This window comes from Centruroides vittatus, unplaced genomic scaffold (genome assembly GCF_030686945.1).
Source record: "Centruroides vittatus isolate TY-2023 unplaced genomic scaffold, ASM3068694v2 contig_357, whole genome shotgun sequence".
NCBI classification, from domain to species: domain Eukaryota; kingdom Metazoa; phylum Arthropoda; class Arachnida; order Scorpiones; family Buthidae; genus Centruroides; species Centruroides vittatus.
Window position 1 is genome coordinate 20,581 of NW_027122180.1, and position 16,426 is coordinate 37,006.

The following is a 16,426-nucleotide window of genomic DNA, read 5'->3' on the forward strand; positions in this document are numbered from 1 at the left end:
GTTACACACAACAGTGACGTGCTGGCACAGTGACCGTTTAGTGCAGTAATATCTATAAATATCACACATAGCTAACCAAAGTTTCATCTACGACACGTGATCTGTATTCTGTCAATCATACAACTGTCATAGATGAAACTCTGATTGGCTATGTGTGATATTTATCGATGCTTACTGCACAGTGCCGGCACGTCACTGTTGTGTGTAACTCAACCCTAATGGTGTTGATGAGAAGGCAATTTCAAGATAATTTTTTAATGACAGATTCTTACTTATAGAACATCTATGACTTCTGTAGATAGAAAAAGTTGATTTCAGAAATATCAAATTTACATTAACATTTTCATTTGTTTTGATATTTCTGATGATTTCTAATAAGATAAAGACTAAAACCAAGTCCAGAAAACAAATATTTTTTTTATTTATCAATATTCTGTGGTTTTAATGTTAAATAATTCATTTCATTAAATAATTCTAGATATAAGGAAATGTATTTAATATATTTTCTTATATCCCTAAATTTAATATATTCTTTATAATATATTATAATTTATAATATTCCCAAAATTGTCTTTGGTGGCAAATCTGTCTATATTTTTTTTGGTTTATAACATCAAAAATTCCAAAGTTGAATAAAATATTTATTTAAAGACGATCAATTTCATACTGTAATTCTTGATTTAACATGCAAACTATAAAAATTACTGTAATAAGCTTTTAATACAACACAATATAAAGTTCACATAATTTATAAAATGAAATATCTTTTAAAAAAATATTCTGTTAAGAATTAGTAGTAACAAAATACTTATAAGATTGGCCTGAACTGTTATGCTACCCGCAATTCTACATTTTTGAGTGTCAAACCGACTTGGTTTATCGTTAAAAACTTTTTCAAATTCTGCTTCTAAAATCTGTCCATCAAAATAAGTAATTGGATCAACAAAGGGGTATTCGTAACCTTGAAGGCACTCGCATTTGTAACCACCATGATCAAACCCTCGTCCAAGTATGGGCACACACTGTCAAATAAAATACACACATTTATACTAATTTCTTTTTAATCACTAAATACATTTAAAAATTTTTAATTCCTTTCTTATTTGTTAAAAATTTTACTTGATAAAAAATTAACTTAACATTAGATATATAAACTTGAATAATAATTTATTATTGATCTATAGTAATTTTATAAATTTAGTGTAAAATTAATTGTAAACTAAATGATTGATTTATTAATAGAAGATATTAAGTGCACCATAGGCCAATTTCGAATTTTGTTTATAATAGATAGGAACTTACAGGGCTAGTTTAATTGAAGCAATGAGGTGACTACCTCAAACAGCAAAATAAGTGGTCAAAAATGTCCAAACAAAGGAAAAAATATATAAAACTAGAAGTAATAAGCCAAATACAATGAAGTTTGTAACTATGCTTTAAAATTGTTTATAAATAGTTCATACAAGAATACCAGTGATATAAATGCTCTCTATAGGCAACTATTCTGAAAGCACAAGTTACAAAAATCCGCTTTGCCTCAGATACAAGCTACCATTGAATAGGCACTGCCAACTTATATTGGGATCAACCAAAATGGAGAGAGAACAACAGCATGAATCAAATTGTCCGTGAAAGTTTATAAGAATTCAGATTCCTCACAACACCAGGTGAATATCTTACTTTACAACCATCTGATTAACCAATTGTAAAATAGCTTTGGTAAAACTACACACAAGAGAAACACGTAGCTAAAATTATTGAAATAAAATACCATTTCTGGTGTTAAATAAGAAAAATAAACTAAATAAAAATCAATTCAAATATTTTTATTATAATCTTAAACATAATTTCTTAACAAAGTAGCCAATTTGAATGATACAAACAGTGACTGGATAAAATTTATTTTGGAAAAGTAAATTGAATGAGTTTTAATATGTCAACTATGTTTTAACTCCAATTTTGACAATTATTTATAAATTGGTAGAAGATAGTATTCACAAGTCAAAGATGTCTTATTGTATTAAAGGAACTGAAATTACTTCTTGAATGCTTCTGCAGCATCAGTTAGCATGCAATGCATGTTATGCAAAAAACATGGCATTCATTGCAGCAGAAGACCAATGTTTTATGCAGTTTTTGATGTAATATTAATTTTAAACTCAGTTACCAGTGCTTTATAGTAGGACTTCTTATATACCACTGTTTGGTCTAGAAGAATTTCAGACCTCAGACACAGCAATTTCTTTTTATTAATTTTTATAAACACTAAACTAGGGTGGTTGAGATTACAGGATGATCTCAATTTATTCTTTAATCACTGACCATTGAGACCTTAGTGAATAATTACTGCTATTGGAAATATCTTTTATTTAATAATTCTATTTCTTCAATTATTTCTTTTTGTTAATTGAAAATTACAATCATAAGTATGCATTTTGGCAGGGATGTCTATCTTTCTCCTCTTCAGAGTTTTTAATTTTTTAACAAACTTAAAGTACTCAATATGTTAAAATATCATGTAAATTAAACAATTTTTAAAAAGTCGTAATAAAAATAAATTATCATTTAATAAATGTAAAAATACAGAGCATTCACAAAGATAAAACCTTTGTCGTTGCATTTGCCTTTCGTCGTTGCACACCATCAGTAGTCTGTCGAAAATTACAAAAATTATGGAGAAATCCTTTCTTTATAGGCTACTGCCTCTGCAACAAACATGCAAAAATGGTAAAACGTAAGAAAAAAGTAATGTAAAAAAAACGTATTATTGTGATAGTGGCGAAACACCAGAGGACGTTTTACCATTTTTGCATGTTTGTTGCGGAGGCAGTAGCCTATAAAGAAAGGTCATCTCCGTAATTTTTGTAATTTTTGATGAATTACTGATGGTGTGCAACAACAAAAGGTTTTATCTTTGTGAATGCTCTGTATTTTTACATTTATTAAAAATAAATAAATTTTAAATGAATATACTTACTTTAAATGGAACTCCTATTTGGATTATTCCATCAGTATTACAATTACAAATTAGGTTTCTTTGATAATTTATTCTTGTTTATAACATTCCTAAAATTTTCTAACACAGTGTAAAGTATTATATATGTAATTGATAAAAAACATCATCCTAAAATTTTTTGCATTACCCTCCATTTTTAATTAGTGATTAGAGTTTCCTCCTAAACTTTAAAATCATTGTAATTGACATTACTTATAATTAGGTTTCTAACTCTTTCAGTCTACTTTATTAAACATACATGTGCTTTTCTTTAACTAACATTTACATAATTTTACAATTTATTATAAGAAAACTAAATCAAACCAGATTAAGTTAGTAATATTGCATTAATTATTCTTAAATATACAAGACTTTCAATTTTTTAAATCTATTATCATTAATTTGGTTATTTTCTGATACCTTAATAATTTCTAGGTGTTCACAAAATTCTCTCTTTAACATATCCAGTACAGTTTTTAATATTCCTATAGATTGGATTGTTTACAATGTTTTGCCACTGCCAACAATTACTGATAACTTTTTATTGAATAAATATTCTCTTTAATTCTAATTCTTAATTTTCTTTTTTCCTCTTACATAGGTCATTGGGCATGAACAATTAAATTTGTAAATTAAGTTATCTTTCTCTAAAGTATTTATTTTACTACCTATATTTAAATTATTTAGTTTTCTTTGTATTGTATTATTAAATTCTGGTATAATTCTATATTGATTGGTTTAAATTCTTTATGGTTTTTTCAAGTAATCTCTTTTGATAAACCAGCTTATAAGCTTTGTTCATATTATATGTTATGTGATTTTGGTTAATTTTTTTTATTTTCAATTTTTTCAACCATATTTTAATTGATATATTCTTCATTTAAAGTTAGTTTATTTTTATTATGTCTTTTTGTAAAATTGTTTAATTTACATTGCATTTTAGTATATCTGGATACTTTATATCTGTTTATTAAAAAATTAAAAAGACTGAAGAGGGGAAAGATAGATGTCTCTTCCAAAATGCATACCTATGATTATTTCAATTAATACAAGAAAGTTGTTATGCCTAAGGTCTGAAATTCTATACTGAACAGTGGTGTATAACAAGTCCTACCAAAAAATGTTAGTAACTGAGCTTAAAATTATTACAACTAATCAATTAAATGACAAGCTCAAATATGAATTGATGCAATATGATGGTGAATAGTTCCTTGTTCATCACAAGAAAAGAATATCCAACTTGCATTTCTCCAAAGTCTGCAGAAATCAATCCATTGAATTGATGTGAACAGTAGATGGCTCTGTACAACTGTGTATAAGGTTTTCCATAAATGAATGCATTTGAATACACATTTGTCCACTTTTTCTAGGGATAGCTTCTTTAGGAGATCAAGCTAGATGACAAGCCATGATGAGAACAATTCATTCATTACATGCTTGATTGTATCAACATAGATTTCAACTTTCTGATTAAAATCATCCTTTCTAATATAAAAAACATTTTTCATGTCTCGAGCAATGACCAGGCATAACATTCAAGTTTGCAAATCATAAAATTTATAATAAATTGCATCACAGAAAAAATGTGAATGTTTGGCATGTCTCTGGTCTACATGATCATAGAACTATTCTTTTTTTGCAGACAGCATAGTCACAGGACACTCTTATCTGGACTTACTGCAGATTTATGCCTTTCCTCAGATGGAATACCTGTAGTGAAATTTTATTTCATAAAACAATGCTCCACATCATAATGCAATGCATATAGAGACTCCAAATGCAATCAAGGTCATTGTATCCGCATTCTCTGATAAATACCCTTAAATGTTTTCTCTCAGTATCCAAAAACTTGAATACATAAATTGTGGGATTTTGTTAATACAATCACTCCAAATATTCTATTACAAATCTGGGTTAAAATCAAGTATAGATTGGACATCCAGATGAATTCCTTTAGTAATATATAGAACATATTACAAAATGAGTTCATCTTGAGTCACCCAACACAAAAACCTTAAAAGCCCAATGTACAGGAATCAACAAAAAGTTGAAGGACAAGGACTAACATACCAACATCTTGCACACTGAAAATCTACACACGGATTCTTTGAACCTAGTCCGGCAGTTTCCGTACAGCAGAAAATCTCACGAAAGTGCCAATCTCATCTTCACTTGCATCCTGAAGTTTACTAACACTTGTGAAAAATCCAGACACTTGCAACTCAGATTCAATCCTAAGCTTTCCAGAGCAGCAAAATCAGCTAAGCTGCTTTAGGCACTAGACAACAGCTCATATGGAAGTCTTAATCTTTTTTCTTAAAATTTTGGGCCCACCAGTGTCCAAGTGGTTCTGTTCCCTGAACACTGGGAGTTTGGTTGTGGGTTTGCACCTCACCAGGATGGATGAGTGCCACATGGAGTTTTCCGGTTTTGTCCACGTCTATAACACCTAAATAGGGGCCAGTTACTTTTAGAAAGACTTTGTGGAGGACATTCCCCCCGGGCAGATTGCCCAAGTATTGCATTGCCATAACTTAATAAAAAAATTCTTAAAATTTTGTTTTAATATTTATGAAAAGTTATCAATAAACATAATTTGATTCATTACTCCTGAAAGCACTAAAACTTAGACTTTCTAGAATCCTGTATTCCCTTCATAAATGATTCCCTTTGATCTTGAATACATTGTATTCATTATAACTTAATTATATTATAATTGCAGTTTTAATATTTTTAAAATAAAATTAAATACTGAAAAAATTTTAGACACAAAATTTATAGTTCAGTATATACTGATCTTAAGAATGTTTAATAGAAAGTATAAAACCAAAGATAATCAATCATTGTATTTATTATATACTTTTTAAATATACTAATAATATTTTTCAACTTAATCAGAGTCAAATTATCTTACCCTAGAAGAACGTCTATCACATTTATGGGTATCTTTAAAGGCATTTTGAACGTAATATTCATCTTGACATTGATTAAGATCTAACTCATCCAGCCTCATTGACACAGCAACTACTCCTCTAAATCAAAAATTACTTTAACATTTTAGTATAAATATAAAAACTAAGATATTTTTAAGTTCTTATTACATTAATATGTTTTATTAATTTAATATAAATTTATTAATAAAAATTTTATTTTCATATAAAAATCATTAAAAACCAAAATCATGATTTAAGCTAATTATGAAACAACAGCCAATAAAAAGGATTTTCTACAGATAAATCTATGAATCTTATTAACTTATATAAAATCAAAGCAGCATTATCTATCATAACATTATTTTTAATTCATTATACTTTTAATATTAAAATATGTACGATGTTTAATTTGATGCTATCAGACAAATTTGTCTGATCTTCTCTTATTTGAGCCATTTTTGCCAAATTGATTAAATTAACTCCACAAAACAAAAAGTAGAGAAACTGATAAAATAGTATATCCTTCTTTTTTATATATAATATAATTTTAATAATATATTCACTCTTTTTTAAAATTTAAATTTAAATAAGCATTGTAGAATGTATCATTACAGATGTAGCTTTTATCTAATGACATATTAAATAATAACACTTATTCCAAGGATATGCTATTTTTACAACTAAGGGTGTTAATTGATTTGGCCTATGAATGGTTCATTTGCAACAGGTCAAGAATAATAGTTTTATTAGATAAAAATCAACATAAAATTTTTCATTAAATGAAAAAATTTTAATATATATATTTTACTTACTTAAATTCTAAACGATTTTTTATTTTATCCCATCCGAAGAATGGAGCTGCATATTTAATTAACCATGTTTCATGAAAACCTCCACAATCAAAATACGGTGATGTCCAATAACCATGGTTGATAGCTGCTGCTTTATATTGTAATGGATAATGGTCATAATGAATTGTATGTAAGCCTGTTGAATTATATCTTATATCAATCCTTGTAGTATATGTTTCCAATTCATCAGTATTAGCTGACCAACGAATTTTCAGTTTATTAAACCAATCTTTATTTAAATAAGAATTTTCTTTATTTTTATATATATTATCATCAACAAAAAATTGACGAGCATTTCTTTGTTTTCTATAAACATAGGGACCAAATAATGTACGATTAGGGAATTGATTTCTGTCAAAATAAACACCAGCTCCTTGGATTTTTTTATCGCCAGCTACTATAGATAAAATTTCGCCTATAATTTGATTAACAGTTAACGGTTTATCAGGTACCCTATATTCTGCAAACATTTCCTTAGGATCTACAATTTGCAAGAAAGCAGATATAAAATTTGCAAGACGAAGTGCCATTCGAGCTTCATTTTCTAATTGCTCTTCTTTACCAAAAGCAACATCCCCTCGTAATACTAACTTTTCTGGAGAATTTTCACGAATGATAGAACAGTTATCTTTTGTGATCTAAATTAAAAGAAAAGATACATAAATTAAATAATATAAAACTTTTAAAATTGAACGTAAATAGTATTTATTGATAAGTTTTTGTTTTATTTAAATGTAATAAAATTAATAATAAATCTGTCAACTGATTTTATATTTAAATGAAAATTTTACAAAATGAATACAGTGATACCTCGGTATTCGTTGTTAATCCGTCCAAAAACAATCTGCAAAATCCGAAACTGACAAAAACCGAGGCAATTATTTCCATTCGAATCAATGTAAATCCAATTAATTTGTTCTAGACACTCAAAAATACATACCAAAAACACATTTTATAGAGAATAAATATTGTGTTTAATACTAAAAACAATAAGAAATCAATATAAAATGAATATAAAAAAAGAATGTAAAGAATAAATGAACATTTAACATAGCATTTAACAAGGAATTCAAAGTGCTGCTGGCTCTGGAAACTTTCTTTGGTCCCATGATGGAGCTAAAAGGAAAGGAAAGCGATGGAATTGTTTGGCTAGACATGCAGGATAATGCTCATGTATATTGAATACATGTCATATTGTGAAGAAATTCCTGAATACAGACACACACACTGATTCACTTCTTTTATTTTTGTTTTGGTTACTATGGCTTGAATTTGGTCTGTCATAGTACACTGCCACTGGTGTTAACCAAGTATATCTCAAATAACCCAACATAATAATAATAATAATTAATGAATCAATAAAACAGAAATAAAAATGTGCAAAAAATGTATAATTCAGAATTACAGTAGAGCTTCGATTATCCGAATACAAATCAACTGAAACATCAGTTAACCGAAAGTGTTCCAGTCGGCAAATTCAAATTTCCGCTAGTGCTTTGGTGATGCAGCATTCTCCCCCTCCCTGCCAACTTAAACTGTAGGCCTACTTTAATGTACTACTCTAATTTTATCCAATTGCTGGTATAAATTGGTTGCATCACACTGTTTTCCAAAGCATATATGGGCCAGGCATACCATATTACCTCAAATTGAATGAAAACTTCTGACAAAATTAATAAAAAGCAAACGTAAAGTGATAAAAGATAAAGAAAAGCAATTGTACCTGGCCCATATATGCATTGGAAAGCAATGTGATGTAAGCAATTTATACCAGCAATTGGATAAAATTAGAGACATAGCAAACAAAAAGTAGGCCACCAGTTTAAGTTGGCAGGGAGGGAGAATCTGCATCACAAGCACTAGCGGATAACTTTATGTAAGATTATAAGATTTATAAGATATTTATAAGATGTGTGATACAAAATATATACAGTACAGTTTTGTGTTTAATATATTTTTCGTAAATGATCAGTTATCCAAACAACCTCAGTCCCGAAATGTTTCAGATAATCAATGCTCGACTGTAACTCAAACAAAAATTATTGCACTAACTATTCTAAATTATACATTTTTTTGCACCTTTTTATTTTATTTTTATTTTTGTTTTATTTGTTTACTAGCAGATAAGCCTAGCATTGCTCGGACAAAAAGTAACGATAGCGAAGATTAAGATTATTACATTATAGCCAATCTTACCCGTTTTCACAAAATGCAAGAATTACGTCCCCGTTTCCAGACTAATTAGAGAATTTTCAAATGGGTCTAAAAATATGTTTGATTTCCCGCAAAAACGCAAAAAACTGCATCTACACCTGTAAATCTTGCAGGTCACTTTCTCTTAACACTTCCATCATTAAGGAATACACTTCTTTAATCCCCAGGTGGTACCCTACTAAAACACAGTTAAAAATAAAAAATTGCATCTAAAGTAGTATAGTAGAAACCGAGTTCTTTAGAATAAGCCTTAATCCTTTCCCTCTCCCCTGCGAGGGGAATTTCGAAAAATTCCTTCTTAGTGTATATTCTCATGACTTACCCTGTGTACCAAATTTCAACTTTCAACTCTTAACCAGTTGGGCTCTGAGCTTATTATTATTATTATTATATAGTTTTTTCAATGTATTGACACATCCTATGGAATACGTTTTAAATTTGCCATTTGGAACACATTAACTTATATTTTAAATTGTAAGGTTCCATTATTCTATACCTGAAGAAAACAATCTGAAATTTGTCGAAAGTACTTGTAGTAATATTTCAAGTAATGCTGACAAACAGTGTTAATATTTTCTTAAACTATTTGGTGTTGCATGAAGCAATTTCAAGCATTTTATAATAATATATAATTTTGTAATTTATATATGTAATTTAAGTTCCAAAAATGAGCATAAGAAACATTCTACTTTTTGAATTCAAATGTTCTGTTCTCTATAAAAAATATTGCCTGAAGAAGAAAGTTATATTTTGTCAAAAGTACTTGCAAAATAAATCTTTTTTCATAACGGTGATAGACAGTTGTGAGACTTACCTTTTCTAATAGATAAGATTATTAAAATTATAAGGTTATATTATTATTGTTTCATCTGATTTGAATGAATCATAGGATATAATAAATGGATATGTTTCAATTTTTTAATGCACACAGCAATAAACTTCAATAAGTATGTATGATTTTAGATCTAAAAACACAACTTCTTAATGCATATTCTAGATTTCATAAGTTGACTTTATCAATATATACATTTGATTATTTTTACTACAAAACACAAAGTCAAATTTATCAGTAATCTAAACAATTAAAATATTTTTAATATGTCTGTAGTGGATGGAATCGCCCAGGTGAGCGATTCCCGCTGTTTGTAACCTAACGGTAACTTTCGTAATTCAAAATCATAGCCGTTACAGAAGAACTGTTAGAAAAGATCCATTGGGAAAGCCGTTGCGGTTTAAATCGACGATCGACAGACGATTGGTTGTCAGAGAATGGCTGTTGGCCGGACTTTATGAAGACATCAAAGCTGATTGGCGGAGAATTTGAACACCGGCTACTATATAAGAAGCAGTTTTCGGCGGGAAAAGAGATCTATCTATCTCTCTTTGGGACCTTGCTGAAACCTGGTGTAAGTGGACCCCCTTTGGACTATCACAAACTTTTCCTGACTCAGATGTGTTGTGAGTACTAAGTCTGTTAGCGGAGGTCATAAGGTGTCTTTCCAACGAACTTGTACGGAACATAGTCGGTTGTAACTTAGATTAGTGTATTGTGGATACCTAGTTGTAAACGTTATTTTGTATTTATTTTGTATGTTCGTCTCGTCAATATAAATGTTGTGTTTTGTCAATCCGACTGGTGTTATTTTGAACATTACTATGTCATAAACATAACACAATACAAAATAATGTATAGAATTTTAAATAATTCCTCTTCAGGTTTTCTTCATAACTGTTTCTAAGCTAACAACACAGTTGAAAAGCTTACAAACATCATGATCAGTAATGAAAATTCTTAAAATTAGACTTTAATATAAATAAATATCCAGAGGAAAGTTGAGTAGCAGTATGTTTAAGATTATATACTTTGAATTTTTTGTTAATGAATACTGTTAATAATTGGTTAGATTTATAAATCTTTGTTTCAAAACATAGTCTGAAGTATCTGATATTAGGATTGTCTCTCTTGCTTACTTATTTTAATTATAAATATATATAAACATATTTATAAACATAACATAAACACATGATATATTTATAAATATTCATAATTAAATATTAAATATTTATATTTATATAAATATAAAATAAACATACATTTTTATAAATATAGTTTAAAAATGTTGTTGGATCTAGCCGCTGTGCAGAAATGTTTCCAACATTACTATAAAGCATCTCCCTTTCAATATAATACCTTCTATCTTCCTGTGACAATCTTTCAATTTTTTGAGTAATAGCCATCAGATCTATTAAATAAATTTTTAATAAATAAGAAATTAATAAGTCATGCTCAATAATGAAATCTCTTAAAACTAATTAAACTTATAAATAAAAATACATGCACTTATACATGTACAGTATACATATTACTTACAATTTATTTTGTCACAATGAAAGCCTTTACGATATTCCTCTCCAGTAGCTCTTTCAATTATTTCACCTGAATATGGATTACGAACTACACGAGGCAGACGATAGCCAGGTCGACAACGACATTGATAACCACCTCTTCGAAATCCATAGCCATGAATAGGTTCACACTAATCAAAATCAATTAATATTACATATTAGTACCAATAATATAAATAATTTTACAATTTTATATTATTAGAATAAATTTAAAAATCCACAGTTATATGGAAAATTCTAAATAAATTAATGAAATTTTTGTTTATAAATTTACATATAAGTAAGATTATAACATTTTCTTTAAAAATAAAATAAAATACTAATTCAAAAAATCAGATGAAAATAAAAATTTTTTTATAAAATGTTTTTGTAGTTTTAATTTATATGCCTCTATATCCTTATTTTCTATTTGTTATAACAGAGAAAACAAACAATCTTTATTGATCAGGTATAATACAAGGTGATCAATAAAGATTGTTTGTTTTCTCTGAATAAGTTTTTCCTCGATTGCTAAAGCCAAAACACCAGTGCAATACGTCCTATTAATAGGCTAAGTCCTCGTAGACAAAATATATAACAAATATTTTTGTAGTTTTTTCACTTTCATGTATATGCTAAAATCAAAAACTAGAATGCTGCATTACTGATCATCACAGATTCAGAAAAATAAATTGCACTTTTTGCCAATCATTAGTAGGGTTTCTCATTTCCCCGTCTTTTGCTTGTCCCGAGATTTTGAGATAAAAGTGAACTGTTTCCCAGGATAGAATTAATTATTTTTAAGATATACAAAATATCTTGAAATCAAATGATATAATTATTTTTCATTTAATAGTAATAATTAAATGAAAGTAATTGAATACGTACTGAACCTCCAAAATCATATTAATAATGCTGTGTAAGTTATATATTAAAAATCACCTTTGAATTATGTATAAATTTTCACAAATAGAAAAAATTTATTAAAGTTTGCTGGAAACTGCATACAACAACAACAACAACAACAACAAAAAATGCTTTTAGTTGAGTTGAAAAATTTAAAAAAAAATGAACTTAGATCAAACTTCTAACTTAGAAGGTAATTTTCATTTTTTAAATAAAACATAATATAAAAATTACAATAATATTTTGTAAGATTTTAAAAAGTAAAGATGGTCAGTACTCCGATCACTCAATCTGATTCTTATTTTAGTAATGAAAAGTCCTGCTACGGAGATTGCCCTTTCTAATTCAATTGATGTGAGTGGAATCATGTTTAATGCATTTAAGAGAAAACATGTTATGTGTTTTTTTACCTGTAGCCTGGCAGATTTCTAGTTCATTTTTGAGATACATTGCAGTACTTCTTTTGCTCTCTAGTATTCTTAATTTGTCTACCTCAGCTGCTTTAATAGAAACATCAAGCTTATAGCCCAATAATTTGGCAGTTTGTTTGTCTTTAATAATCAGGTTTATGAAGAAAAACTTCATACTTGCAGACTTCGTATTCATTTGTATTCTTGCCCAATTTGCACAACCTGGCATAATGCAGTTATTGAAGATACTGGGCATGTTTAAAAAAAAAGACAGCATAAGCACAATTACTCCAGATATTACGGGTTCTGACAAGTAAAGAATTTTCAGAGTCCTGCCACAAATAAGTTATGTATTGATTATTGACCATTTGTGGCGTGCTATAATGAGCAAAAATTAAAAAAAACTAATAAGTAGGTTTAAAATTAATAAATACAAATGTATTCTGACAGTTTGAGTTAGTTATACTTTCTATTCGCAAAATTTCCACAACCTTAACAGAAAATAAGAAAAATGTGAACTTTTAAGAAATTTGTGGGATTTCCTGGGATGAGAAGAATTTCCCAGGTATTTCCCAGGTTAAAAAAACAACCAGGATCCCAGGATCCCATTTGAGAAACCCTAATTACTAGTAAGTTTGTTATTGCTTATTGAGTTTCTAACTCCAATAAAGATTGTCATCACTTAAGAAAATTTGTTTTATAATGCTATAAAATAACTAAGACCATCATTTTTTCTTTCATAATGAAAGTTTTTGAATTACTAATTACTAGACATAAAAAATTTCCAAACATAATTTAATAATTGAAATCTTTTAAAGAAAAATTTTTCCTCAAAGTTTCACTGATCACTTAAAATTTATTAAAAATAATATACAATATGAATGAATTATTTCTTTGAATAATGAATTATTTCTTTGTTATGACTGATGTTTAAAAAAAAAATACAAATCAGTTTTATTAGTTTGGTGTAATTTTAAAATGTATTTATTGATAATTCTAATAAGTGAATGAATTCAAGAATAATTTACACTAAAATATTTAATTTTATATCTGTTTTATTTAAGTTTAATATCTTTAAAAAATATCTTTACGAATTTACATATTTTTAAAAATATATCTTTCTAGATTTCCTCAAAACTTAAAACCAACTCAGAATATTATTATAGATATAATAAACAATACTTTGTAAAACTGAAATACAAAATTAGACTTAATTTATTTTAAAAAACATAATATACAAAATAAAATTTTAATTTTAACAAAAAATTACATCAATACTACCTCTGTTGTATCTTTTTTGCATTTGGCAGTACTTTCAAAATAATTTGGAGGAGGATTTCCATTTCCAAGTGGACACTGATTAATATCAATTCTTTCAAAATCTAATTCCATTACTGCCACTCCAACATATCTAAAAAAAATTATTAGTATCAGATCACTAATTTTAAATAAAACATCTTAAAAGTAATAATGAATTACATTAATTTATGATAATTCACAAATTATTTTCAATCTGTTTTAAAATAAAGCAGATATAAAAAAGCTTATAAGTTTAATTATACAATCTCACAGTTGACTATAGCAATTGCTTCAAGTATCTTTCATAAATTATTATGCAATCACTGATGTGTAAAGTTTACAAATTTATTAACTCTTATTGGATTCTTGAATAATTTATTTTATTTATTTATTAAAACCATCAGATATAATTTTGTTATTTTGTAGAATACAGTTCTCATGCATCATCAATCTGATTATACATATTAATAGCTAAGATTAAAAACAGGGTGTACGTAATTAAAGATCACATTGCAAAAAGATATAACTTAGGAAGTAATCCACAGAGTGATATTATATTTCACATGGAGACTTCTCAACAGCATGTTCAATATGCTGGCATCCAAAACTCTGAGCACTGTTGTTGAACATGTGATTTGGCAATTTCAGCATGTTCCCAACTATAGAGGCTAGCAATCGATAATACTTTTGCATAGTCACAGTGTATGTATCATAAATTTGAGACAGTTTGATTTATTACGGCCTCATAGTGCCACTTACCACCCTAGTGGACACTTTTGTAACTAACTTCTTTTATTGTCAAATAAAATTCCATCAGCACAGAAGTCTCCATGTGAAATATATCATCATTCTGCAGATTAGTTCCTACATTATATCTTTTTGTAATGTGAATTTTAATTGTGAACACTTTGTATATTGAGATTTAATAAAATGATTCATTAAAACAAATAACAATAAAGTCAAACAGAAATTGAAATTAAAAGCTGCCCTTATACTAAATATATTAAAATAAAATTATCTTAATATAAATAAGCTTATTATAACATCCTGTATGCTTGACAAATATTTTTTAAATTTACAAAAAATAAAACATAATATAAATTTAATGATTTATACTTTTAAACATATATTGAAATTTTTTTCTTTAAATGTACATTTTACAGAATAAACTTTAAATATTACAGACCTGTCAAATAAAATAAATAAAAATACTGTTCTCTGGTATTAAATTTAATAGTATACAGATATATAACAGAATATAAAAAAAAAATCTGTGAGCATTTTTGATTTCTTAAAAGTGTGGCTGTATGCCATATTTATTGTAAATATTAATTTAAGTTAGTTTTAGTTTTCTTTGTTCTTTGTTTCTTCTCCCATCTAGAACTTTTCCTTTATAATCCTTTTCCCTTGAGTGGGATGACCAGTTCTGAGAAATAAGGTAAACAAAGGAGAGAACAAAACCCTGAGGCCAAAAAGACAACAGACAAGACATTCTTTGCCAAGACTGGGAAGCATATGGATGTGGTGTAGAGCATTGCAAGTTGTGTTAGCAATGACCAGAGATATTGAAAAGAAGTCTAGAGAAAGGATCCTGTCTTAACATAGTGGCGATGAGGCAGTGGAAAAAAACTAAGTATAAGAAAAGAATACAAGGACAGGCTTTATTGAAGATGACGACAAGGATCTATTTATATAAGAATAACGTGTAGCATCCCACCCAACAACAGACGAAGTGAAATACACCATAAAAAAAAACCCCCTGGGTATCTTTACATCTACTATATATTAATTCTTATATCTTTTAAATCAATCCTTTTCTATGTTTAGTAGTAAGTTAGTATATAAGTTAGTTTTTAAGGTTTTGGGCTTGATCATATTGTCACAATTGTGATATATATACAAGGGTAATCCCAAAAATAAGGTCTCCTATTTTTTTTAAATACAAAGAAACGTTTATTTTCAATAATGTTCATATCATTTTAAAGCTTGAACATTTATCTATTTTTCTACCTAATCGCCATTTCGGTCGAAGCATTTTTGTATGCCCATGTCATACCAGCTCACTGCCATATCGTGTTAAACTGATTGAAATTCATCGCCAATTGACAGAAGTATATGGCAAGTTGTGCATAGATGTCAAAAACATCCTCAATTGGTGTAGGGAGTTTGCAGCTGATCATACTGAAATTCACGACAAAGAAAGAAGCAGGAGACCGTCAATTTCTGACGAAACAGTCATTAAGGTTGAGCAAAACATCCATGAAGATCGGCGAATCACTCTAGATGATCTCTGCATTTTGGTTCTTGAGGTTTTCCCAAAGCACCATTCATAGGATTTTAACAGAAAAGTTGCAATATCGGAAGGTGTGCACAAGATGGGTCCCACGACACAGTGGCAAGCTGGTATGACATGGGCATAAAAAAATTGCCACA

At 28.1% G+C, this 16,426-nt stretch overlaps 1 protein-coding gene across 1 annotated transcript in view; it reads right to left on the minus strand.

Annotated features, from left to right (window-relative positions):
* Positions 1 to 535: 535 nt before the first annotated feature.
* The window catches only part of LOC136974801 (uncharacterized), a 30,255-nt gene continuing 14,364 nt past the window's right edge, over positions 536 to 16,426 (minus strand). Inside the window, exons 5-10 of the mRNA XM_067269743.1 lie at positions 13,976 to 14,105; positions 11,365 to 11,530; positions 11,088 to 11,236; positions 6,741 to 7,417; positions 5,910 to 6,027; positions 536 to 1,022 (exon numbers count right to left, since the gene is read on the minus strand). Of these exons, the coding sequence (XP_067125844.1) occupies positions 768 to 1,022; positions 5,910 to 6,027; positions 6,741 to 7,417; positions 11,088 to 11,236; positions 11,365 to 11,530; positions 13,976 to 14,105 (1,495 nt within the window). The 3' untranslated portion in view covers positions 536 to 767. The remainder of the gene's footprint in view (positions 1,023 to 5,909; positions 6,028 to 6,740; positions 7,418 to 11,087; positions 11,237 to 11,364; positions 11,531 to 13,975; positions 14,106 to 16,426) is intronic.